Here is a 24823-nt window from a genome sequence, read left to right as displayed (position 1 = left end):
GCTGAACCATAATTACACTTGGACATCAGCTCAAATTAATACTGGGTCCCTTTACAAGCGGGCCAAAATCAACCAGAAGAGCTTTAGAACTGCAATCGTCTCTACTAATTCACACTACTGTTCCCACTGCTTTTGCAGGATGAAATTATATGCCTGAATTACAAAGTCAATCTAATACTCTCCAGCTTTGTATCCTTTCCTACCATTCACAGGTAGGAAGCACTTTTTAGTTACCCACAATGTTCAAGTATCAGCACAGCATTTCCAGTAGAGGTTTAAAAATTCAGTTTCCTGATTTCCCCCACCCCCAAATTTAACTTGCAACCCATAAGTTGAGACAACTTATCTTTTCTAATAATCTTGAAGAACCTCTCAGTTCCACCAACCAACACTGATATTCCAAAGCAAAGTAATCTAAACTTTCAGTAAGAAAAATTTTATACACTTAAAATATTAGCTAGACAGTCTATGCATTATTAGCAAGCATAACTTAGATGGCTCCAGAACATGTAACTGTATTGTTACACTATGCTATTACCTACACAGATATCCAAATGTGACATTTATCTATACAAAACAAGACAACTGGTGCTTTAAGGTCAATTTCAAATTGTTTTTCGGCTGTTGGTGACAGGGACAGTGATGAGAACACGTCCCTGTATGCTAAACTACTTCACATCCATGTTCAGCATACACACCTGTCCACTAAATAAAGTTTCAATTGGCTTGGTTTTGAGGAACATGGTGGAGGGAACAACAAAAAAGCCAAACCCCAAAGTCTGTAAGGGTTTTATTGTTTGTGATACAGTTGACTTGAAAGTAAGTTCACATTTCCTTTCTCTGAACAAAGTTTTGACAGGAGGCCTCAGAATATTCACGTCTAAATGCTCTGTAGTTCCCTGTAAGTTGTCATAATTAAACTAACACAAAACACAGAAATACTTGTGATACGACATAAAGACTAGTGTAAGAATACTAATCTTCAATAAACCACTAAATTGCTTTTACAGGAAACAAATATTCAATAAAGCATTTTATACTAAGCTATTCTTAATATAATGAAACAGAGACAAGGAAAAGTAACACAATATATTAACAGAACAGATGTTAACGGATCTCAGTCAGACAAATTACATCAGCACTTTAGTGTAGACAAACATCTACTATTACTTTCAGTGTCTGAATTCAGTTTTGTGCCATGAAGGTAGTAACATAAAAGGAGACATTTCTTCCCTCCTCTGCACTTTTCTTGGCAAACAGTATACATACATAATCTACGCCTATTAAGTTCTGTTACACACAGACTAACATTACAGGAATAATAGCTACCTAAAGCCCAACGGAGGTATATTAAATATTGAGTTGTTTCAGTCATTGTAGACCATAAGCCATGCAACCATCACAACAGCAACTCCAAACACTGGCAGCATAATGAGGTTCTTGTATTTTTGCCATGATGATTGTTCAACTTCTACTTCGTCCCTTCTTCTCTTATTCTTTCTTCGTCCTTTTAATCTGTTTTCAAAAGCTTCCAGTTCAGCCTAGATAAAGAAAAGCAGATGTAGTTGCCATTTGTGTCAAAATTAAAAAACAAGGGAATATGCAGATTTTAAATAACATTTCCAAAAACTTTTATAAAAATAACCAGTAGCCAACAGAAGTTAATACATCTCTTCGTCATGAGATGTAGCATTACATGTTTGCTTCCAAGTATTAAACCATTGCTTATTTTTCTCCTAAAAAACACCACAAAATGCAACCAACTGAAGTTTTATGATTTTTAGCTCAGGCTGAATATGACAAGCCAGAACAAGTTTGCTGTTTCTATGAAATTTGTTTAAAATACATTATTTTCCTATTAAAGAAAAGCACTTGCAAGTATTGAAGCTATTACAAAAAAACATACATAAGAGCACAGGCTGAAATTTTGAAAAACCTCCCTCCCATAATAATGATTTCCCCTCTGGTAAAAATAAACTCATAAAAATAGAAAAAAAAATCTATAATCCTTCTCCCCATTCTTTACATTTTGCATGCTCAGCTAAATTTTAGATTAATAGCTATAACCTTAGAGATGTGAAGAAAGATTCTACTTGTTACATGTTTTAACTTAACACTTGATGACTTGTATATGACTGTACTATGTACATAGTATCCTTTAAAAAAAAAGCACAAAAATGGAGCAAAAATGGCTCAAAACTGAAGTAAAGCAACTGAAAAAATAAGAATACCACGCTTCCACCCAGAACAGCAGGTCAGGATGATGCCTGGGAGAAACAGTAGCATCCTCTGATGCCTGTTTTTCATCCCCCTCCTCCACATGCTTTTGAAAGGATATCAAGAGAATACAGACACAACTGATTTTAGGGTACAAAGCTAAAATTAAATTGGAATTGGGCAGCCTAGAAGAAAGGAAGACTGGGATGAGACTCCAATGAGGAGCCATTTAATTGCTAGGAAATTCAGAAAAGATGCTCTAAAGGAGCTTTGAAACAGACTAAAACCAGAAAAGGTCCAATGATTATCTGGGTTTTTGGGTAGAGTTGTAAGCTACCAGAGAAAGCATGGGACAAGGTGCTAGGGAGCAGCAAAAACAGAAAAACTGCCAGAGAGAAGAGAGGTAGGAGCAGCAGAGTACACCAAGCTGGAAGTGCCTGGGCAAAAGGGGCAAGATGGAGTTGAAGAAGAAGAAATGTGGACAATGAGCAGAGACAAAAGTCTGGCCATTATAGGAAATAAATCTATATGACTAGTACTACAGTGCTGCCAGGAAGAGGGACTAAGACAAGAAAGCAGGTGCATTAAAGAGACAAGAATAAGACTGTTTTGGGAAATGGGCAAAGAAGTGATCAAGTAATTATAACCTTCCCTAGGAGCTCAAGATTGCCTGATGTCTGTTCTTCCTCCACTGACAACATATATTTGTCAGTTTCACAAATCAGATCTTACTTCCCTTCTTGTGCCAGATACCACACTTAGCAGGAGAAAAGAACCCATGTTGATGTCTAATCCTTTGTACCTAATATAGGCAGAAACTGCGGGCACTTCTCTCATGATACAGAGTAAAAGTTCAGACAAAGTTCCACATCCTGCTATTTGAAACAAGATTCCTTTGAACTAGTTAATGGTCCTTTAGAAAAGCAAAGTATTTTAATTAAACAGTTTTTAAAAAATAAAAAATCTGGAGGCAAGTGCAGAGGTTTTCTTAATGTTTTATAGATAATATGGCAGTATTTCATTTTACACAGACACAATAAAATTTGAGGCTTCTGTAGTTATTATATACTTGTGATCTGTAAGCTTTAAAAGCAGAGTGCTCCATTAATTGCAGTAATCTGAATTAAAATATAGGGCTTGAAAAATTATGTAATAGGTACAGAATTGCTTTTCTAGTGATCTTCATAAAAAAACAGCTAAAAATAAATACATCACAAAAACAAAATGCAGAATGAAAAAAGGTTCATGGGCAGCATATGAGAATAGAAGAATATGAGAAAGAAGCCATCACTATCCTTGAAAAGCTACCTACGGATTTTATATAACTGTTCCCACAGTGTCACCTCAGTGACCTCGGAACAATAACGTAATGGTTGTGCCCAGTCTTCAAACAACCTTAATTTTTCAAGCTAAGCAAACTGAAGATTTTTATTCAGATAAGAACCTAACTTCTTTGTATATAGACACAAAAATGTAAAATGAAGTGCATTTGTTTAAACTATACTCAAAACAATTTGATGATAGATAATGTGTAGTTTAATGTTGCTCAGGTACTAAGTTTTGCTCCTTTAGATGTTATTCTCTGTAGTCTTCTTGCACTGGAAAAAGTGCAGCCCCATGAGAAAATGCAGCTAAATGAACGCAAATAACGGTGACTATACAGACACAAGATGTATATCCTGAAATTGCAGGATCTACATTTTATGGGGTGGAAAGCACATTCAACTTTTGTAACTTCTAAGGAGCCATTAAAACATTTTTTTTCCAAAGTAAAAAAAAGGAAACAAAATCTTTCATACAACTTGTTACACTAGAATTCAGGTTTGAGACCTTGACTTTCAGTACTGAAACTCTTTGACTATTACCAGTTAGCTCAAAAATGTAACCAAATCTTTTACAGTGAAGTGGGACAGAGAAAGAGCTTGGTCTGAATTGTTAAATAATCAAAAGCACCATTCTTTTTTCCACCTCTAGCTATTGTAAAAATCCTGGCCTCACATGGTGCCTCTGAATTAAAAGCAGAGGGAAAGTTTGGCTGCTAGGACCATGATGAGAAGCCTAACCAAGCCATCTGCCTTCTACCGAGAAACAAGTGATTCCATCTGTAAATGCTATTAGCAGAAGCTGCTACCAAATATAGCAAATACCAAAATATAAATGTGCAGACTTACTAGAGCACTAACTAGTTTGTATATAAAGGCTTTAATGAAGTATTAATTGACACAGGCCTTGCTAAAGCATTAGTTGCTAGACATAATGCTTTAATAAAGTCTTTAGGCAATTAATCAAAGTATGTATAACAGAAGTTGTGACCCACTGAGAAACTGTCTATCCTAATAAGATTGGGAGAATGGTACCAGAGGAGAAGCCTTCCATGCCTCGTTTCATGTAGGGAGGGAGCCAGTGCTCTGTGGTAAGAACGGAGTGTGACATGCTTGTGAAAACACAAGTATCACCTAATAGGAAACTGTTGTGATAACTGAGTAAAAGGTGAGTCAGAAAGCACACACTGGACTCAGAATATGGTTTGGTGTCAAATACTCAGGCAGAGGTGTACATGCATGAGCCAGTGGAAGGAGTGCATAAAGGCTGTAGCCTCCAGAGGACAGACCTGACCTAGCCATCTCCACCAACCAAGCATACGGTTATTGCCTGAAATAGGATTAGCATTAGTGTCTCCAGGCAGCTGGCACAGAAGCTTCTTGGATTACCATGCTGACAACATACGTTCACCAACAACAGCAATTACAGTAAATGCATGTTTTTCCGCCTCTGACTTTAAAAGACAAAGAGTCATTTAGGCTTCCTCAGTCTTGCATGATGGGAGGGAGCAGGGAAGCTTCACCTAATATTTAATTCTCTATAGAGGTTATTCAGCAATTCCGTGGGGTTTATGCACTATAAAGTGTTTGATTCAAATCACAAGTACTTAGTATTTTTAAAATAAACTATATTGTACAGTTACAGTAATGCAAGATTAAACTTATTAATTATAATTTTGCATACAAATATGAAAATTGCTTGGGAAAAACATGTGGGCTGTTAACAATCGTAAATCATTCACAGCACAAATCTTGGAGTAAGATAACAGCTGACAGGAATGACTGTGCATACCACATTACAAACTATACATCTTTAGTTGCATGTAAATTAAACTATTTACTAACAAGAACAAGGTGGGGAGGAAGAATAAACATGGATACCTGTTGTCTTCGTTTCTCTTCTTCAATAGCAGCTTTGGCTTCTGCCTCTTTTATCTGTCCAGACATACAAAGCAATGAGCAACTGTTGTACATGGCAGCTAAACCTATTTCCTTATGGAGTCATAATTACTCCTATAGAATGGTTCTTCTGCAAAAGTCATTAAAACTTCCATGAAGTGAGGTCTTAACTTACTCAGATTACAAAACATTCTCAGAAAAAACTGCATCATCTCACATTTGGATAACATGGAACATATAATGGATGTGACAAGGTTATACACCGAACTTCTGACTTCAACTTGACAAGCTCAACCAACAAATATAAAATCTAAAAAGAAGAGTTTGTTCACTAGCAATGAAGAAAATTCCTAAAGACAGTTATTCTAAGTTTTCAGCAACTGTAACCTCATTTCAGTACACTTTACACATACAGGTAATTCCTACATATGTATATAATGTACATATTTCATTCCAAATACTTTTGAATATTCCCTGACTACTAAAGAAAAAGGAAACCTCTATATTTATACCAAACAGGATATGTATCAGATAACATATAACCAAACTGTTTTAAAGCTCTTGGTGTAATGCAAACCAAATGTAATTAAAAACGCTCCACCATCAGAAAGTCATGGGAGTTACAACTGGTAATTCTATAGAAGTGTTTAGTAGTGTTCAAGAAAGCCAATTAAATGTTAGAAATTATTAAGAATGGTAAAGAAAAAATGTTGGTATGTAAACATGGTAAGTGCACATGATGCACTTGAATCTTAGCTCCTGCAGTAACAAAATAATGTAAAGCTTTAATATACACAAAAGACAACAGGAAGGAGTGGCTTCCATCTAAGGAGATCCATAACTAGGATTCATCAGGTGACTAACAGAGCACAAAATCCTGAAGAGTGGGAGGATGTCAAACACTTTTCATAATACAAAAACAAAGGCATAAAATTAAATTACCAGAAGGCTGGTTCGCAACAGAGGGAAGTATTCTACTCCTACATAGTACATTTGGCTACATCTAGGAATTCAGTGCTACAGGATGTTTATAGATGCCAAAAGTTTATGTCGACTGAAAAAACAATTAGGCATGCTAACAGGAGATAAATCCAACAAAGACCTTTAAACGGAAAGACACCAGCTTGATCTCTAAAACTCCCATAGTCAGAGATCACTACAGTAATAGAAGACACAGGAAGAGTATGCTGGGGAAGTATGTGTGTGTGTCTGCCTTCTTGTAGATATTTCTTGGACCTTTAGCATTGCGGCCACCAAATCACCACCTTAGAAAAATTATACGTAAAATCTGATCAATATTTTGAAATGAAAAACAGTCTTGATCCTAGTAACTGGATGATCTGCATACCAACAGTGGCAGTAATTTACCAAATATGGTTTGCAAAGGTGGAATTTGTTCCAAACAATTTGCAATCCAAGAGCTCTTGACAACTAAGGAGAAAACACACCAGCCCATGCTTTATCACACTGTATCTCAGAGTGCACTGAAGACTGGGTAAACAGAACAGTCCTATTTGCAGGTTTTCAGACAACTTTTTAAATTGCTTCACCATATATCAAATAAAAGCATTACTGAGAATTTCATTAATCTAGAGACAATGGCAGAGTGTCTCTTTAGAAAAGCATATAAAAGCCCTTTTCAGCCATGCACATCTGAAATCGCAGTCTGGTGTGTAAAAAGCTGCACAACTGGCCTCCTGGTATTTCACTGCCATCTAACGGCAGAGCTTCAGCTCCAGGAGAAAAGGTGACCCACAAATGTGGAAAGAACCAACAGAAGAGCTTATTTTTACACTGGTGTGGTCATAGTTGTTTAAGACACACAGGACAGGTATAACATACATAGGTAAGGGGAAGCTTAACTACTATAGTTACAGTATGGAAAATAAATTCTATAACTTTTTTTTTTTTTTAATGTACAGTAAAAGCCACATTTCGTTCCTCAGAAATACATACTTGCTAGCTGCTGCACACAAAGAGTTTATTAAGAGTTAACACACTTTCTTGTTTTGGAAATTGGTGGTTGTTTTGCAACTATACAAAATAAGTTATATTTGTAAATGTCTGCAGTTTTTAACAGGCTTTATCCACTAACTAGTACTTCATGTAATAACCTACTTTTGTCAAGTGCATAAAATAGGAGATCATTCTAGTGATTATCATTTACAAGTCAACACGGACTACAAGAAAGAGCTTAGTAAGGATTTAAATAGAATTTTATAACATTATATAAAATATCCAAAACAAATCCATGTTCCTCTCTGAGGAAGGTACACATAGTTGGGTTATGCCACACAGTACATCTAGGCATTGCTTATAGTAGAAACTTATAGTCATTTGCTCATTGCATTAGACAATTCCTCCCTGTAGATTACAATGTCAGGGGTGAGAAACTGGAACTCCTACCTGCTGACATAACACAGCAGCTGATACCATGCTGCACCACACTGAGACATGCTGCTATGTCTCAGCTCATGCAGTGTTTGGGAATTCACCTTGCTTTATTGCACTCCATGCCCTATGAACTTATCTTCACACTCTTACCAGAACTTGTTGTTATGGTCGGGATTCATCTCAACAGTCTTAGCATTTGATCTGCTTCCAAAGTTGGAGGATTTTGTCTGTGTGGTACTTGTTAGAACTTGTCAATCAATTCTGAAATCTGAGCAGAAGCTGACAAAAGTCAGCTTTAACCACTGTCTTTTTGGGTTGTAAATTTATTACAACTAACTCCTGATAAAAACCAAGCAAGTTATGCACCAATTCTTTTTGTTTATGTTTTTATAAAAGGCTTATAAGAGCAATGTTGATATTCTGTCTCTCTGGGTGACAGCATGCAGCCATTTCTTTACTTCATAAACCAGCAGAACTAGGGAGAAATATTTGTAAAGCAGGCTAAAAAGTATACTGCAATTGCTGAAAACTCTCTCTTCTTCTGGTAGAGGGTAACTAATACAGTGTGACAGGATAAGACTCCTCATGCTGGCTAAGTTGCGCATTCAATGATTGCAAAGCCTTCACTGGAAAGAAGTGAAGATGCCCTGTGAAGTGGCGTGTCTAATCCCACAACACTAATCATCAGCAATGACAATTTTATCATCACTTGTTCTCAGCAGAAGAGGAAAGAATGAGTTCTAACAAATTTTTAAAAAGAAAAACTGAAAATAAAAGAATGTTGTTTTAACATTGTATTTCACAGAGCTAACTAACAATGTCTACAAATGGTGTAATTCTCCCCACTAAGACAAATACAAGCCTGAAAAAGTAGCTGCTATTAACCCATCTACCAACGTCGTATTTTGTGCTGGTATCATCTTGAAAAATAATGATGCTCATTTTTTCCTACTCTTCTTGAAGCACAAAGAAGAAATTATAGCTACAACACATACATTACCTCAGATGCTTTCCGTTTCATTTCCTTGCACAACGCATCACATTCCAGTGAAACTTGGCCTTCTTGGATCTTGCTGCACTGTATTTCCTGTGAAGTATAATTTGAGTCTTTTACAATAATTTCCCTATATAAATTTTCATTATAATGTCCACTTCTTTATGAAAATTATTAGAAAGCATTCTTACTTAGTAAAACATTGGATACAGAAAATAAAGGTAATGATTAAACATTAGCTGAACCTGTAATTCTGTATTCAATTGCCATTTTCTCTTTTTCTTCTTTCTGATAAGCTAAGATAAAAGCAAGAATAGATTAAATAGTCCAGTTTAATTTCTCCTTGTCTCTTTTCTCACTCATTTTCTTAAAACAAAGTAAGATAACCTTCTGAACTGGCAGAAAGAGCTAGCATTCAGAGTCTCAGTAATTTCATATACATTCTCTTATTTGGCTGAGATTACAGGGCAAAGTCTGATCATGGGGTGAAAGATAATTCTCACTCACACTTCCTTCCTTTCCCCTAATATTGAACAAAAAAGAGAAAGGTGGTTATCTGTAAGCAGAGACTGTTAAATTTGAAGCACTTGTTCTGTACATGTCATCCCTTCTCCTGTTTTCTCCGGCTGAACACGTCACCTGCAAGACATTTCGTGGCGAAGTCAAAAACTCTGGGGAACTGCAGCCTGTTTGGAAGGCTCAGAATTTAACCGGGTCCATAATATAAGCACCTTTTAACTGAGCCAGATAATTTTTATTTTTTTTTTCATTAAGTCATTGTTCTTTGCTAAGACTTCACGTGACTTTCTGTTCTCTTCCTCATAATACTATATAGCTATCATAAACTTGTTACGTATCACTCTGTCCCTTACCTTTGTTAGAAGCTAAGGCTACTGATGCCTGTACTTACTTTTAGGATTGCAGAGAACCGTAGCTGATTACATTAGTTAGGGATTCACAACTTCTGTGCATGTTTCAACTTAAGTAATTATAAACTTCCTCAATATCTTAAGAAAAATCTTTTAATATTGCAGCCCAGATCTTCAGCTGATGTGAACTGCTACAGCCCTACTAGAGTAACCAGACTTATTCTAACCCACACCAGATACAATCCATCCATACAAGCCTAGGAATGACGAAAACACATAATTTTCAAAATTGTAACTTAGAAATTTACCTTTTTCAGTCTCTTACACAGACATCGGAGTTTAACCTTCTGGCTGCAGTTCAGAGGACAGTGACCTGAATGGCAAATTTCTTTACACCGGTGACCACAGGGCAGCTATGAAGGAAAAAAAACAAACCACAAACAAAATAAATGGTTGTAAAATTACAAAGAATCTGTGGACTGATTTTATTTCAGACATAGTGGCTTAACAGAAAACTCATTCAGCTTATCAGTCTTTTCACTTGTGAAATAGTTGATTTTTATTTTTGCCAAACATTTGCTGGTTATCTATCATCTTTGAGCTCCTGTAAAACATTTTATCTTTTGCTAGGACAGTTTGATTAAAAACCAATTTCACGTTTCAAGTGTTTCAAGAATAGTCATCTCCACAGTAACTTATTCAATGATTGCCCTAGCTATCTGTAATTTGGGGGAATACGAGTAGATAAGGTAAAAAGAAACTGAAAACTGAAATTAAATGTACTACAGCAACTTGTAGATTAAAAAAAAGAAAGAGGGGAGAATCAGAAGCAAAAAACAACAAAAGAAAATGTTGCATGCAAAAATCTTTTGAACTATGCAAAAGTCAAATATAGGTCACCAGTATTCTTACTACGTATGAAATAATTTCACCAAATCCTACATTTCTGTATTTGGCAGATTATCCCATTTCTGACATCTGCGAGACCTACTTTTTTTACTGGCAGTGCAATTTTTAACATTCATAATGAAAATATAATTCAATTACTGTGTTAGGAACTGAGATACTAATTTGAATATGCTGACTCTTAGGAATGTATCAGTGCTCCCAGCATTATATTAGATATAAATTACAAGAAAGCTAACATATTTTTTCACTTTCTGAAAATATACACATAAGAAATCTTTAATTTTTAATTATATAACCCAACAGTGTTAATAACTGAAGGTGGACCCTCACATAAGATATCCACTTGACTTATTTATAGAGGTAGCTTTAAATTCCCAAACTATTAAAAATGGCATTGGATAGTGCTCTTTACTAAAGGGAAATTTCTTATGTTCCCTGTTATCAAGGGATTAACACAACTTGGAAAAGCTGTAAAGCTGTAAAGACATACAATTTAAAGTTGTTTTTTTCCACATTTATTAAAAATTGAAAATGTGTACATAATCCATGGCTTAATCCACAAGAATGAGAATACTACATAAATTATTATAAAACCCAGGTAAATCAACTTCTTGTTGATTAGTTAACCTGGATTCTCAGAAGTCCACTGGAACTTGATGATCTTAAAGGTCTTTTAACTACCTCAATCTCTCAATCTCAATGAAACACATACCTAAACAGAATGCAAAACTTTTCAAGTAAAAATTATGGAACAGACACACATACTTTTCATGTCTGTGCCAGTCGCAAACTATTATTTACTCTGAAAGACACTTTGTGGTTTAGGATCATTTTTTTAGTCACTGTTTCAACACATTTCACACAGGACTAGAAGGAATCTCTAAGTCCACCAAGTTCAGTCCAAGTGGACAGTCCTAAAGGCAGGCACCTCCTCTGGGACTGGAAGAAGTCTGTCTCTGAAAACAGTCCCCAGTCTGTCCCTTTTCTACTGTTATACTACGGAGGCTGTTCCAGGAACTGACTAAAAGATTCAAGAGCTTTTTTTAAATTTCCTACATTTGTTCTAGCCAGTCTAAACCCCTTAGTTCTTATCCTCATATTGAAATACTTCTCTACTGTCCTTTCATAAAAGACTCTTTATTCCCATACTGTTTCCTTCTTTGACTTTCAAAGAGCTTAAATTAATGGTTCTTGAATATGGTAACCAGAACTGCATGTAATATTCTAAACAACATCGCAGCAGGAAGGGCTTTATACAACATCTTAATTGCAACTTAATAGAATATGTTCCCCAATACATCTTCAGCTCTCATTTGCATTTCTCTCCAGCTAATCACGCTGTGACAATAAGAATTCCTACTGTTTCCTGGGAGCTTATTATTCGCCTTCACGTAATGTGCCTCAAATAAATGTGTTCTGCAGATGCATTTCCTCAATTGTCCTGTATTAACAACACTCCGCAAACTTTCATTAGAAAATTCCACTGTTTTGCGGTGCCAAAGTCATTACTAAAAAGAATGCAAGGTCCAGTGTCAATCCAGTTCTTGGGAAAATTTCCTTATTGCTCATATGCCTTGCTCCATCTTTCCATTTAGTTTTATTGTTGTTGTTTTGAGTTACATTTTGTTTTGTTATGGGGTTTGTTTTGTAATTTGCTTGGGGGTTTTTTGGGAGGTGGTTAAAAGTAATAAAATACATATGGTTGGTTCCTTTAGCCCATCTTCATCCTTGTATTAAATCTTTTCTATACCTGAACAAGATATTCACTAAGTGACACTGACTCCATTGCTCTGCTGAAGACATGTAGAAGATTTAAGCTATTTGCTTTATTTGGAGGGAAAAAATACATAAATTGGTCATCTTATCAAAAAAGGAATTTAGGGAAGAAACCACAGCCATGTATGCTACTGAGGTCAGACTACCAGGCAGGACCACAGAGTCCAACAGTTGAGCCTGCTCACCAGTGACCACAATCTTTGCAAAACCAATTTCCTGGCTCCCTACTCAAGAGCACTGTACCTACTAACACAATCTAGTCTCACCCATAAGACATCCCATGGTGGCCAGAACAATCCATAGTTAGAACTATCACCTCCAGCTTACTCTCCCACACTAATTAGGCATATTTACAAACAGTCTTGTAACTGACATGTCAGAGATGTGAATTCAAGACAGGAGCCCTCATCTCAACCTCCAGATTCTACTGCCATGAGATCCTTATATTATGCACCATTAAAGCACACTTTGCATAGCACAGAAGTATGTTTAATCCAATTATGAAACACAATTTTACATGCTTATTTCCCAATGATCTCAGAAAACCAATGCAATCCCATTGCTGCTTCTGTTGGTTAAATAAAAGTAGTAGGAAAGGAATTTTTTTTGCTCGTTTCTAAGTGTCACAGAATCACTTAGGTGTCCACACTGAGCTACTTGGTGCTAAAACTGAAAGCGTGTGCCCGCTTTAGATCTTTTTCACCACATAAGATCTCCTGTCAAGATCTTGTGGTCTAAAGGCCAAAATGAAGAGGCTTTATGTTTGACATGGCAAGGCCTTCAAAAGAAAGGGATTTAATCCACAGGTCTGAAAACAAAGCAAAAATTCCTACAAGTATTTTGCCCATAAGTAATGCATTAAAATCTTAACATTATGTCTAATGATGATAAAACCCATTAATATTTATGGAGGCTTAACTGATGTACACCAGAAGTTAATAAACTCAACTGGTTAATACACACCTGATAATAAACAAAATAACCTGTTAATAAAGAAAACAGAACTTCTAAGCAGCAACCTCAAAACCTAAGTACAAAAGGTAAGTTTAGCACTTCCAAAGGGGCAAATTCTTCAGTTTAAAGGGTGGCTCTGGTTCCATAGTTCTTATAAAAATCTCCATTGCTTAAGCCAGACATTGAGGAAAATCTTCTCATTATGGACCAAAGCTGTGCATTTGCTTTTAAAAATAAATTTTTGCAACTCACGTACATTTTCAAGGTGTGTTTAAGATAATTTAATTAAGTATTCTGCAACTAAAATTTATTTATTAAAAAAATATATATAAACTCATACTCTTAACATTTATTACACTGTCCCTACTGCACTATCATGTTAAAATAAATATATATCACATCCCCTATTTCACATCAAGACAGTAGCAGAGTGCACACTAAAAGTCCAAAGTATGGTTTCTTGTGTCAAAAAATACTAATTACACCAGATAAAGTTTTAAAAACACATCCACAAATATTGATATGAATGCTTAAACAATGAAAACTGCTAGACTCTTAAGACTTCTATTTTAAGCATTGTCTCAAAACATCTGCAAACATGATCATATGAATATAATCAACCTTGATAAAAAGATAAATTTCCTTCAACAGGATATTTTATAATTGCTACCAAACAAGAGAAAGAGCTTTTTAATTAAAACTTCTCATCTAACAGCTGTGGCAATATTAAACATTTTGCTTCTCCCTAAAGCAGAAAGGAAATATGAGTTATCCTGTATAACACTAGAAGTAATTTTTATAGCTTTATACTGCCATAGCCAAAAAAAAACCATGAAATTTTTTAAGATCTTTCATGCTCCTGTTGTATTTTTTTAAAGGGATCAGACAATATAATTGATCTATCACAATTACCATTAACAAAAAAAGAAAAACATCTTAAAACTAAGACTTCAGAGAAATACTGTATTCTGTTGAATTTAAGTTGCTCTATGCTAGGCTTGGTGGAGTTACAGTGCACACTGATTTTTAGCAATTTCCCTGAGTTTTGCTATTGACCCAAGGTCAACTTCTGACAGCAAATAAGAAAATTCTCATAAAACAGCAATTTGACATTTACTTGAGGCTGTCAGGACTACAGGCAAAACATTTCCAATTTAGATTTGAGCAGACATATTTGATTGGTAAAATTCAAATATTCTAAATTTGGGAGTCTTATCCATCTTATTTTTTGGCCAAGTTTTTAAGTTCTCAACATGAGGTCCCCTCAATGGGCTTAACCTATACTTGCTGGGGAGGTGTGTCAGAGGTGGTAGTGACAGGGTGATGTCTGTTAAGGCTGCTCCTTCAAATTGTGTTTATCAATGATTTCTTTAAAAGAGAACCATCAGTACAATTTGTATTATGATATACCTAGTTCATTTTCCCAAAGTTCCAGAGAAATACTGCATACCTGTAAGACAGACCAAATACCCCTAAGCACTGCTCAATATTCAGAGAAACCAGAACAAATTTTTTCGATCAAAAATGGTAAAAAACCCATACAGTACCTATGAACTTACCAAAATAGGATCTGAGGAAAGTAGGATGAACTGTAACACTAAAGGTATGAACTACCTGAAGCAATGACAGCACTAATACCTTCGTGTTTGTGAAAATGAGCTGGAATCACAGGAAGGGAAGAACATGCATTTTTACAGCATCATGTCAACATCATCTCTTACACTTAAAGATTCTCTGGGTAGCAGAAGATGCATCAAACCTCATTCTTCAATGCATCTATAGGAATTAGAACTTTAGAGTTAAATAAAAGGTTTATTAAAAAGTGTACTAAGCTTTCTTTCATATCCCACTGAATTAAGTAAAAAAGACACAATTTGTGGAACAGGGCAATTCTGAACTGCAAGCTAGAATCCAAGACCACTACTACTAAATGTATTTTAAATCCCAGACTGAGTCTTGGGAATATATCCAGAAAAATCACAAGTTATATTAATGAAAGTCAAAGATGAGATATGGAAAAAAAAAAAAAAAGCTGAAGTACAGGAACACTTAGTTCATGTTAAGAGATCATAAGCACTCTTGAAAATAAAGAGGAGCAAGTCTTGGAGCAAATAAAACCAAAGTAACAGAGAGTGAAACAAAAGGACAAAATTAAGGGGTAAATGGACGATGCAATAAAACCCAAAAGTGTTCCCCTGCCAGGAAAAGAGCTTTCAGACATCCAGATGAGAAAATTGCGACAGGCACATTCATTTACAGAAAAAAAATACATCAGAAAGGCATCTACAAGGGCAAAAATCAGAAAAAAAGTCAGCACACAGCACAGCCTTCCTGTTGGGGTAACACAATCCTCTCTTTGGGAAACAAGCAGCTAATTAGATGTCACTAATGAAAATTTGGTAGCTTCTCCAACCAGTTCTTCCCCTGCTTCACAAGCTTTACTACTCAAAAGTAGTGAACATGAATCTTCCTTACTGATGCCCATACATTGGTTCATAGACCGAGCATGATGCAGTAAGGGCATTATTCTTCTCTTCTTTACAGCAACCCTTTAGACACACCCAGATACAGCAGAAGGATTAAGTGGCTTGTCCTGTATTTCACACTAGTTAACAAAAATTTCACTAATGCACCAGGGCACTACTAACCCATTTCACTTGTCAAATTTAAAATCCTTCCAACCCTACACCCAGAATTGTTGCACAGACAGGAATTACTGGACCTGCACTTAGAGGAGAACAATTGCAAGCACAATGCTCAGTAGTTTTCCTAGTCAAACAACATCCCACTGTTTTGGAGATATAAATTCAAGAACAGTTTTTAACCAAATTAGAGGACATCTCTTCCATATTCAACCTCATCTGCATGCTAAAACATTCAAGCCATTAATGCCTTGGGAGACAAATCTCTGATCCTTCAATATAACCCTCCAATTTGACAGCAAGTCAAACTGTCCTTTGAGTACAGTTCACTAAACACCTTCCCATCTATCATTTAGCATATTCATTTAGACTAAGCTTCTCTAGTTTGATTGGCCTATGAAACTGTATCAAAAACCTTATGGAAAACTAAAATCCACAAAATTCCACACATCCATCAAATGAAGTATTTCTTCGCTAATACAGCTTACCTCTTTTGGACACTGATTTTTGCAGGAAGTAAGGATCTCCTTTTCTTTTAAATCAGCACATGTTAGTTTCCTGTAATAGGAAAAAAAAATACATTTGTGATAAATTTCACATTTAAAACAACAGAAGTTGATACAATTAGGGGCATATTTTAAGTATATCTCACTGTAAAGAAGAGTGGGTTAATTTGTCCACATCCTGAGGGACTATATATAAACTACACTACTTAACAAACAAAACCACATAAATTTAGAGGACTTGAGGTACTTTAAAGAAAATGCACAAAGAAGAACATGGAATGAATGTTTTCAGAGCAATACACAGAGGACAATGCTTAAATCCACAACTCCCATCTTTTATTTCTTAAAGTCAAACTTATCCTCTAACCACACACACACAAATGATTAAAGAGTACAAATTATTACCAAGAAGTTTTCTAATTAAAACAAGAGTTTGAAGGGCATTAGTTGTAAGGAACTTTTACACTAACTATATTCATTATAATTTATTATAAAATTCTTTTTTACATACTGTAAAAGAACCACATATAGATCAAGCATTATGTAGATTACTTTCTACTTGCATAATTCAGTTTATTACAGTATTACAAAAACATTATGAAAACCAGATCTGCTCACAAAACTCCACACATTTATAATAATTTAAGCAGTAATATCAAATAAAACACTAGAAAATTTTAACTAGAAAAATCCCCATTATATTACAAATTATAACCTTCAAGAGAAATTTCGTAACTTGCAGTGAGAGCACCTCCCATCCCCAGAGTTTTCAAATAGTTTCCAGTTCATAGCATTCAAACGTAAAGTTGTAACACTTACAAGCACACAATATATAGTATTGATAGTTTGCAGTGACACTTTATTTTAAGCATCTGGAGGCATGATGGGCAATCCCCAGGATGGCAGGGCAAAACGCATCGGTGAGGACAGCCAGGTGGCCGTGGCTTGGTACACTCCTCTTCACATTGCAAACATTCTGGACCTGCCTAACAAAACAAAAACAAAGTACTAAACAAGGTGCCAAACATTTGTTTGTTGGATGCCATTAACAAGGTTTTATACACATCACAGAATCATCAACTCATAGAATGGTAGGGGTCGGAAGGGACCTCTGGAGATCATTGAGTCCAAACCCCCTGCCAGAGCAGGATCACCTGAGGGAGATGGTTTGGCTAAGGGAATTCAGCTATTCAGTAAGATAGCTCCTAAGCAAAAATAATTATTAAAATATGCTTTTAAAAGGAAAGCAGAAATGCCAGTGTTTGTTGGTCAAAGAGAGAGAATTCTATTTTGACCATTTTCTCAGCATAAGAAGATCTCTTAATTTTAGTACTTTGGAAAATTGCCATTAAAGCCTGTTAATTCTCTGTGGAAAACTGTTAAAAGAAGTAATTCCACATTCCAAACTAACTTTTCCCATTCACCATGTTATTGGAATACTTTAGTAATGACATACTTCCCTGTAATAAAGGGATGGGGAGATTTGTTTGATTTTAAGAAGTAAACTTGAAGTAATTCCATTTCCATATATATATGATAGTTTGCATAATCTTCCCAAAAAGTTTTAGCTTGGGTATATGCTGGCAGGTGCTAAGGCATTGCTTCCACGTCATATGCTACAAAAGCTGTGGTGTCATTCCAGGTGCTGTGATCAACAAAGAGATGAACATCAGCACAGTAAATTAAGCTCCATTTACATTCATATTCTTATATCAGTAACTCCTCTAGAACCCTAACCTGCAATCAAAGCCACACAGATAAAGTGACATGATTTGTGAACTAAACCTACACAGCACAGTATATAAGACCCACCACCAAGGCTCAGTTTCACAGAAATCAAAGTAAAGGCAATTTATCCAAGAATGAAGCTACACAGTGCCTTCCCAAAAGGACCAATTCCATGCCAACAATAAACTCGATGCTGTTCAAATCAAGGGCATAAGAATTTAAGTTCTTAATAGTTTTCCCCCATTTTCTTTCAGACCTCTTTTCTTCCGCTTCTGCAGTTGAATTGTTTTTGCTCAAGTTTCAAAAGGAATCCTTGTACAATGATCATTTACAAAACCTAACCCCTCCAAAATTCACATTTAAGACAGACAAGACAGAAAACATTTAGAAAACTGATATAAAATTTAACAGTAGTAAAAGTAAACAGCTGGTCTTTCTGCAACATTTTCTAGCATAAAACGCAGAACAAATCTAAATTTCAGACAGAAAAATCACTACTCAGACATATAAGCAAGAAATTTAATCAGCCCTTTTCTGACTACACCTGCAATTTATTGTATCAAAACAACAGAACAAAAGCTCTAAAGGTCAAAAACAACTTGAGTTTATGAAGATTCAAAGAAAACAGAGAAATGAGATTTGCCCATATATCATATGTACACAGACTCTTGTCTTCTGAGAAGGTACTGTCTGACTCAAAATGGACCTAGAAATAATCCTGACTCTTTCACATTTTAATTGGTTTAACTGAAGGAGCAGGCAGACAGCAGCTTATAGACATAACTGGAGATGCTTCAACAACTGTCATTCAGTATTTACTGATGTCACTCTACTGTTGCAGGTTACTGTTCCACAAGTTGCACTAACAGCTCACAATCTCAGACAGAAGTTCCACAATCATTAACACAGTAACACGGTAACTGCAATATATATAGTTACTAGATGATAATACCACTTCTAAGATTGGAATCCACAGGTAATTCATCCTATTTAAGTTAAAAAATAACATTTACGTTTTGTATCCCACTGAATGCTTGCTCAGCTTTCTAAATGCCCAGAGAAATCATATTTCAGCTTTTTCTGAAACAATGCTTCAAAACCATAAAAAACTGGTTTTTTTTCCTTCCAAGTCATGACTCAAACCACAAGCTATGTGCTTTCAATTTCACAAAACTAGGACCATTTTCAGCTTTGTACTTACTTTTTTGTTTCATATTACCATCAGTAACACCTACAGATTATTAAACACATAAATGACAATTTCTAATAGATATTGATAAACATGAATATATCACCCAAGGGCTTTAAAAAGCCTTATCTATTCTGTGACACTTTCAGTGCTCTCTTCTCTCCTAAAGATTTAGGAACTCTCCTCAGTAAATAGCTTCCCCAGTATATTGCAAGTACATTAGTATATAGGGACGATTATCAGTAGTTCACTTCATCTTGACAACTACAAAAACTGACCTTAGAGGAGACTTGTCAAGAGTGTTAAATAAGGTTTTGATGAAAACAAAGTAATGTATGTTAACACAAAACAAAAAAAAAAAGTGTAGCGTGTGTAAAATCTGCAATAATTGCCCTAGTTTTGTAGTCTAAAGACACATAGAATAGCTAAGTATCACAGCATCAATGGTGGCAGAACACATCAGTCTCCCAATGGAATCTGAAGTAGATCCTCTGCTTTCCATCTGCAAAGACTTTATTTTCAAGTTATAACTAAAGACAATGTGTAAATACACAAAAACAAAAGTAAAAAGGAAATCAACATACCTTCTTTCCATCTGCACTAGTGTTCAACTTAGGAACATGATGACATTCTTTCATACAGGTGTGATTCTGACAATCAAGAAGCCGCCCACAAGATCTTTTACATGAGTAGGGATTTGCAGAGTGACATGGTAATGGACTAATCTAAAAGTTAAAATAAATTAATAAGTAAATATACAGAGAGAACATATATACACACATTGCACATGTGCTCAGTGTGATACATATACACACACAGCATCATTTCAGACAAATTTTGGTTCTTTAATATTTTTGTTAAAAGAAGAAAAACAGTGCAATGTCTATCTGATTTTTTTTTGTTTTATAGACCTTAGGTTTCCATCATAACATAACCACACACATTTGTCTTACACTAATTATACCAGGTAAAAAATGAATTAATTTTAAAAGCTATTTTTTGCAGCAGTTTCTTTTTTTCTTTTTTCTCTTTTTTTTAAACAGACTACAAGATTCTCAAATCCTTTAGTGTGATTAATTCCTTCTTTCTGAACTACTCTTGAGCTTTTCATTAAAGGTTCCTAAACTGCTTTATAATTATTGCAGAAGACAGTTACAGTTTGCTTTCGCAGGGGTAACTGTGTTATGGTCATCATAAACCACAAATATTTTACAATTCTACAAACAGAAAACAAACACTAACAACAGACACAAACAAATACATCAAATATAACTCTCAGCAGGAGAAAGGGAAAGAAATGACTCTACGACAGGACTATGATTTTGTGTCTTATATTTGTGCTTTCTAATTTGAGGCTAACCCTCCAGTTAACAGAGGTTTGTAGGACTATTAAGAGCACCTATTTAGAAGCTTTTAATCTTCATTGGTACCGAAATGGAGTGTAAACCTAACTTGGTTAACTAGGTTACTTTCTCAAAGTCAATAGTGTTAAGTCCCAGCATATCACAATTTACAGAAAAAAACCTCACTGTTCCTATTTTCTAACCATTACATAATATTCACATGAAAAAAAAGCTTCTGCGATGCTGTCAAAAAAATTTTTTTTTCTTAATATCATGATAATTTCAGAGAAAAACAGAAACTACTTGTGATGTTATTACACAACAGGCTAATGTGACATAACTCACCTTGACTAGACTACGGGTGATTTTGTGTTACAGCTTAAACTGACTGAACAGCTTCACACTGTACCACCTCCTTGTTTCTCTGTCAACTCTACAATCCTAATGGCACATTCCTACCACTTAGTTTTCACAAGTCCTATCATGCATTTGTCTTTAGAGCAAGAAAATGCAGCTGATCAAAACTGAAAAAGGAATTAATAGAAAAGAGTTCCTTGGTTTTTGCTAGGTTTTCAAGTTGATTGGCCATACAACCAGATGGGCACTGGAACTGAAATGAGGTAAGAGGTTGGTCCCCCACAGGGCACAGTGAGGGACACTCTCCCTTCAGCACTGTCCATGCTGATTTCACTCAAACCTAAAGCAAAATAAATGCCTATATAAATGTTTTCCAGGCTTAACCCCCCAAAAAGACTGTAGTCCACATCAAGTCATTAATTAACGACTTGCAATTAATTCACAAGACTTCTGAAGTCCTCCTCATCCTGACCCATAGTGTATCAAGTATGGAAGTATATATCAAGTATTGAATACAGAAGAAAACCTTGAGGCTATCATGTTCAACTACTCTCCCATCCCTATGTCAGGGCTGAAGATCATCATACTGGCTAAATCACTAATACAAGCAAAGCAAATAGTCTGAATGTTTGGTTCATACTCCCCCCTGCAAATGTCCTACAACTCAGTCTCTGATGGCTTATGTTTCTGTTGAACAAATGAGCAAAAGCCAGCCACAGGACTAAGAAAAAGAGAGTCTGAAGATGAGAATAGTACTACATCCAGGAAACACACACCAATTAACAAAGCTTTTATCATTCCTGATATCCTGTCCCTTATCATCACCCTTCAACTTCCTCAAAGTAACAACTTCCTTTCAGTAGTGAAAAGATGCTGGAAGTTAAAAGAACTAATGAAAATGTGTACTAAACTTTTAGATCTGCCACTGCCCACTTCTCTACCTTTCCTTGCAGCCCTATTTCCCTTCAATTTTTATGGCTCCTGGTTCTGCTGTAGCTCAAGCAGTTACAGTAGATCAAAGCAGTAGTAGCAGATTAGCTCTATGGCAGCACAGTTCAATTTGCTGATGAGATTTCTTTTATCAAGAGTCAGTCTTCCATCAGATAAGGAAACAGGCACTAGCTCCAACTAAAGAGAATTACCAGAAGCAAACAGGTAGAAGTGGAGCATCCCTTTCGGGAGCATCCCTCAAGTACACCAGATGAGATGCCATGTTGAATGAAGCCAGGGGCTAGGAAGCACACAAGCCAGTAGACAACAGTAGCAGCTTTCAGAAAGCCAACTGCAGAGAACATCCCAGCCCCCTGGTTACATCCAGCACAGCTTCAGCTTGCCCTTCTCACTGACTTTCAGAAGTCTTCAGTCCCATGAGAGTATCTTCTGGAACCAATTAACATTGTAAGCCAAAACCAAAAGAATTTAAATTAAGCCTACATTATCTTTTCAATTTTTGCTTCCATTTCTTGACAAGTCAATCTCTTGTGGGTATTAGCAATAAATCCAAAAGGTTTTCTGTAGTTGGAATGCATTTCTAAAACATCTAAATGGAGGTTGCTACTCTTGCCACAAACATGAATATCAAAGAAGCCACAAACACAAGCAGAAGAATAAAGAATGCAGATGAGAACCAGAAGTATTTTATGAAAGCTGATTGTAAAAAGAAAGAAAATAAGGAGGTATCATTTTCAGAACACAGGTCTTCCAAAGGATAAGGAAAGAAAGGCAAGTAAACAGGACACAACGGCTTTCAGAAACTTTCCAGCACATCTCCCAAATGCATAAGAAAATATCAATTGGAATAAATATATATATATATATATAAATAAATAAATAATCAAGTACAATAGGGAAGGCAATACTCCTAAGGTATTTATGGAAACTGTATGGAAATACTCCTAAGGCATTTAGTCATAAAGATGAATCTCACCAAGTTTTACATAAAGAGTAATGGTCTCAGAGTAATGGTCTTTCGCCTATAAATGAACAACTAAAAAAACTCTGAATAATAAAACATAGCATTAAATTCCTACCCAAAAAAAACCCAACAAAACAAAACACCAGCCCCTCCCCCCCCCAAAAAAAAAGAAGAGAGAGCTCTATGCACTTGAGAACAGCAAGACTAATATTACAGGATATTCAAAATACTCATGACAGATACAAAAAAAGAATGTTTCTTTTCCCCTAGAACATTTAATAAATTGAAGCAACAACAAGATAATTAAGTACAACAGATAAATTAATACCATATCCAGATAAGATTTTCTTGTTTTCCCTCATGTACTTTGTATGGGCTTTAATTAATGTTTTTCCATCAAAACAGATTTTGAATATAAATACTTGCTCTCATAATTTGATTTTAAAAGAGCACATGCATGTTACTACTGTGTAATGCCAGTGCTTATATCAGTTCTAAGTAAAACATCAGGTTTCCAAAAGTGGCAGCAACTGCTGATGATAGGTGATTTTTTTCTGAGCTATAATCTGAAACAAAATTGAGAGCTACTTTTAAGCACCTACAAATTGAAGACTGAAGAGTGATTAAATGTACTAAAAATATTTTAAAGCATCCAAACAGTGAAATTACTTTAAAAAATGGTGCACACTGTAGCCAAAAATTCTTATTTTAGGCTAAACATCATGTAGAGACATACTTCCACTGAACACAGATTTTATACAATTTCATCAACTAAAAATTAGCTTTAAGCGTTGTTTCAAGAGATAAATTGGTTGTTCTAAGTAGCCAAAGATACCTTTTAAACTAAATGTCAAAGCGAAATTTAAAAAGGAAAACAAAGCATAAAACCCCCCAACAAAACAACACAATCCTACAAAATTTAAATTACTGTCCAAGTAAAAATGTACTGACAGTAGATTTGCTTATTATACAACTACTAAACTCTTTGCTTCATTCTCTCTTCTACTATCATCTCCAGGAATCTCAGTAGAATACAGCAAGTCTTTATAACTTGTTTCATTCCTAGTTTGTTTCTCTTCTACCTCCTCCATTACATGATGTATAAAAGAAGTCCATCATAAATAATAACACAGTGCAGCAATGTGTCCCTCCTTCACAGCAAAACTTTGGGAAAATTGCTACTTTCATGACCTGCAAAGTTTACCTTTCCCAGTGAAAATCTCCTCAGGGCCTGGAAACTACTATTGGAGGGAAGCATACATAAATATATCCAATTGTTTTCTCTTGTTAACAAAAGCAAATTAATTTGAGGTAAGGTTACTTATTAGGAGACAATGTTGCTGTAAAACTGAACAGACATTACATGTTTGGTTTTAGAGACCTCAGAACATCATAAAAATGTACAATGCACATAAAATACACTGTAAACACCTTGTGAAGGACGAGGTATTTCCTTACACGAACATGAAATGTCCTTTGAGTCAGCCGACAAAACTGACTTAAAACGGTGTCTCCACACGGCAGGAAACCCCCTCTGTGTGTATGGGGGGGGAGCAGCTGCTGCAGGGGAGGAGCCGTGGCCGGAAGCAGGGGCAGGACTAGGTCCCGTCTGATTGGCTGAAAAGCCCGGAAATGCAAAACTGGCGCCGAAGAACCCCATGAGAGAGGCAGCGCGGCACGCCCCTCTCTCTCTCTCTCTCTCCTCGTGTTCGAGGCGGTCGTCTACATACACAGCCTGCCGCCGCCATTTTCCTGCCGTGCGCTGCCGCCCGTCCCCGCTGCTGGGAGCTGCCCTGCTGCCGAGCCGCT

General features: G+C 35.8%; 1 protein-coding gene across 1 annotated transcript in view; it reads right to left on the bottom strand.

Annotated features, from left to right (window-relative positions):
* Window positions 1-1067: 1067 nt before the first annotated feature.
* The window catches only part of NFXL1 (nuclear transcription factor, X-box binding-like 1), a 44785-nt gene continuing 21029 nt past the window's right edge, over window positions 1068-24823 (bottom strand). Inside the window, exons 17-23 of the mRNA XM_010006140.1 lie at window positions 19984-20124; window positions 17302-17468; window positions 16465-16534; window positions 10004-10108; window positions 8833-8919; window positions 5421-5474; window positions 1068-1541 (exon numbers count right to left, since the gene is read on the bottom strand). Coding sequence (XP_010004442.1) covers window positions 1368-1541; window positions 5421-5474; window positions 8833-8919; window positions 10004-10108; window positions 16465-16534; window positions 17302-17468; window positions 19984-20124 — 798 coding nt within the window. The 3' untranslated portion in view covers window positions 1068-1367. The remainder of the gene's footprint in view (window positions 1542-5420; window positions 5475-8832; window positions 8920-10003; window positions 10109-16464; window positions 16535-17301; window positions 17469-19983; window positions 20125-24823) is intronic.

This window comes from Chaetura pelagica, unplaced genomic scaffold (assembly GCF_000747805.2).
Source record: "Chaetura pelagica isolate M959 unplaced genomic scaffold, ChaPel_1.0 scaffold189, whole genome shotgun sequence".
NCBI lineage: Eukaryota > Metazoa > Chordata > Aves > Apodiformes > Apodidae > Chaetura > Chaetura pelagica.
This window is presented reverse-complemented; position numbering and strand designations above follow the sequence as displayed.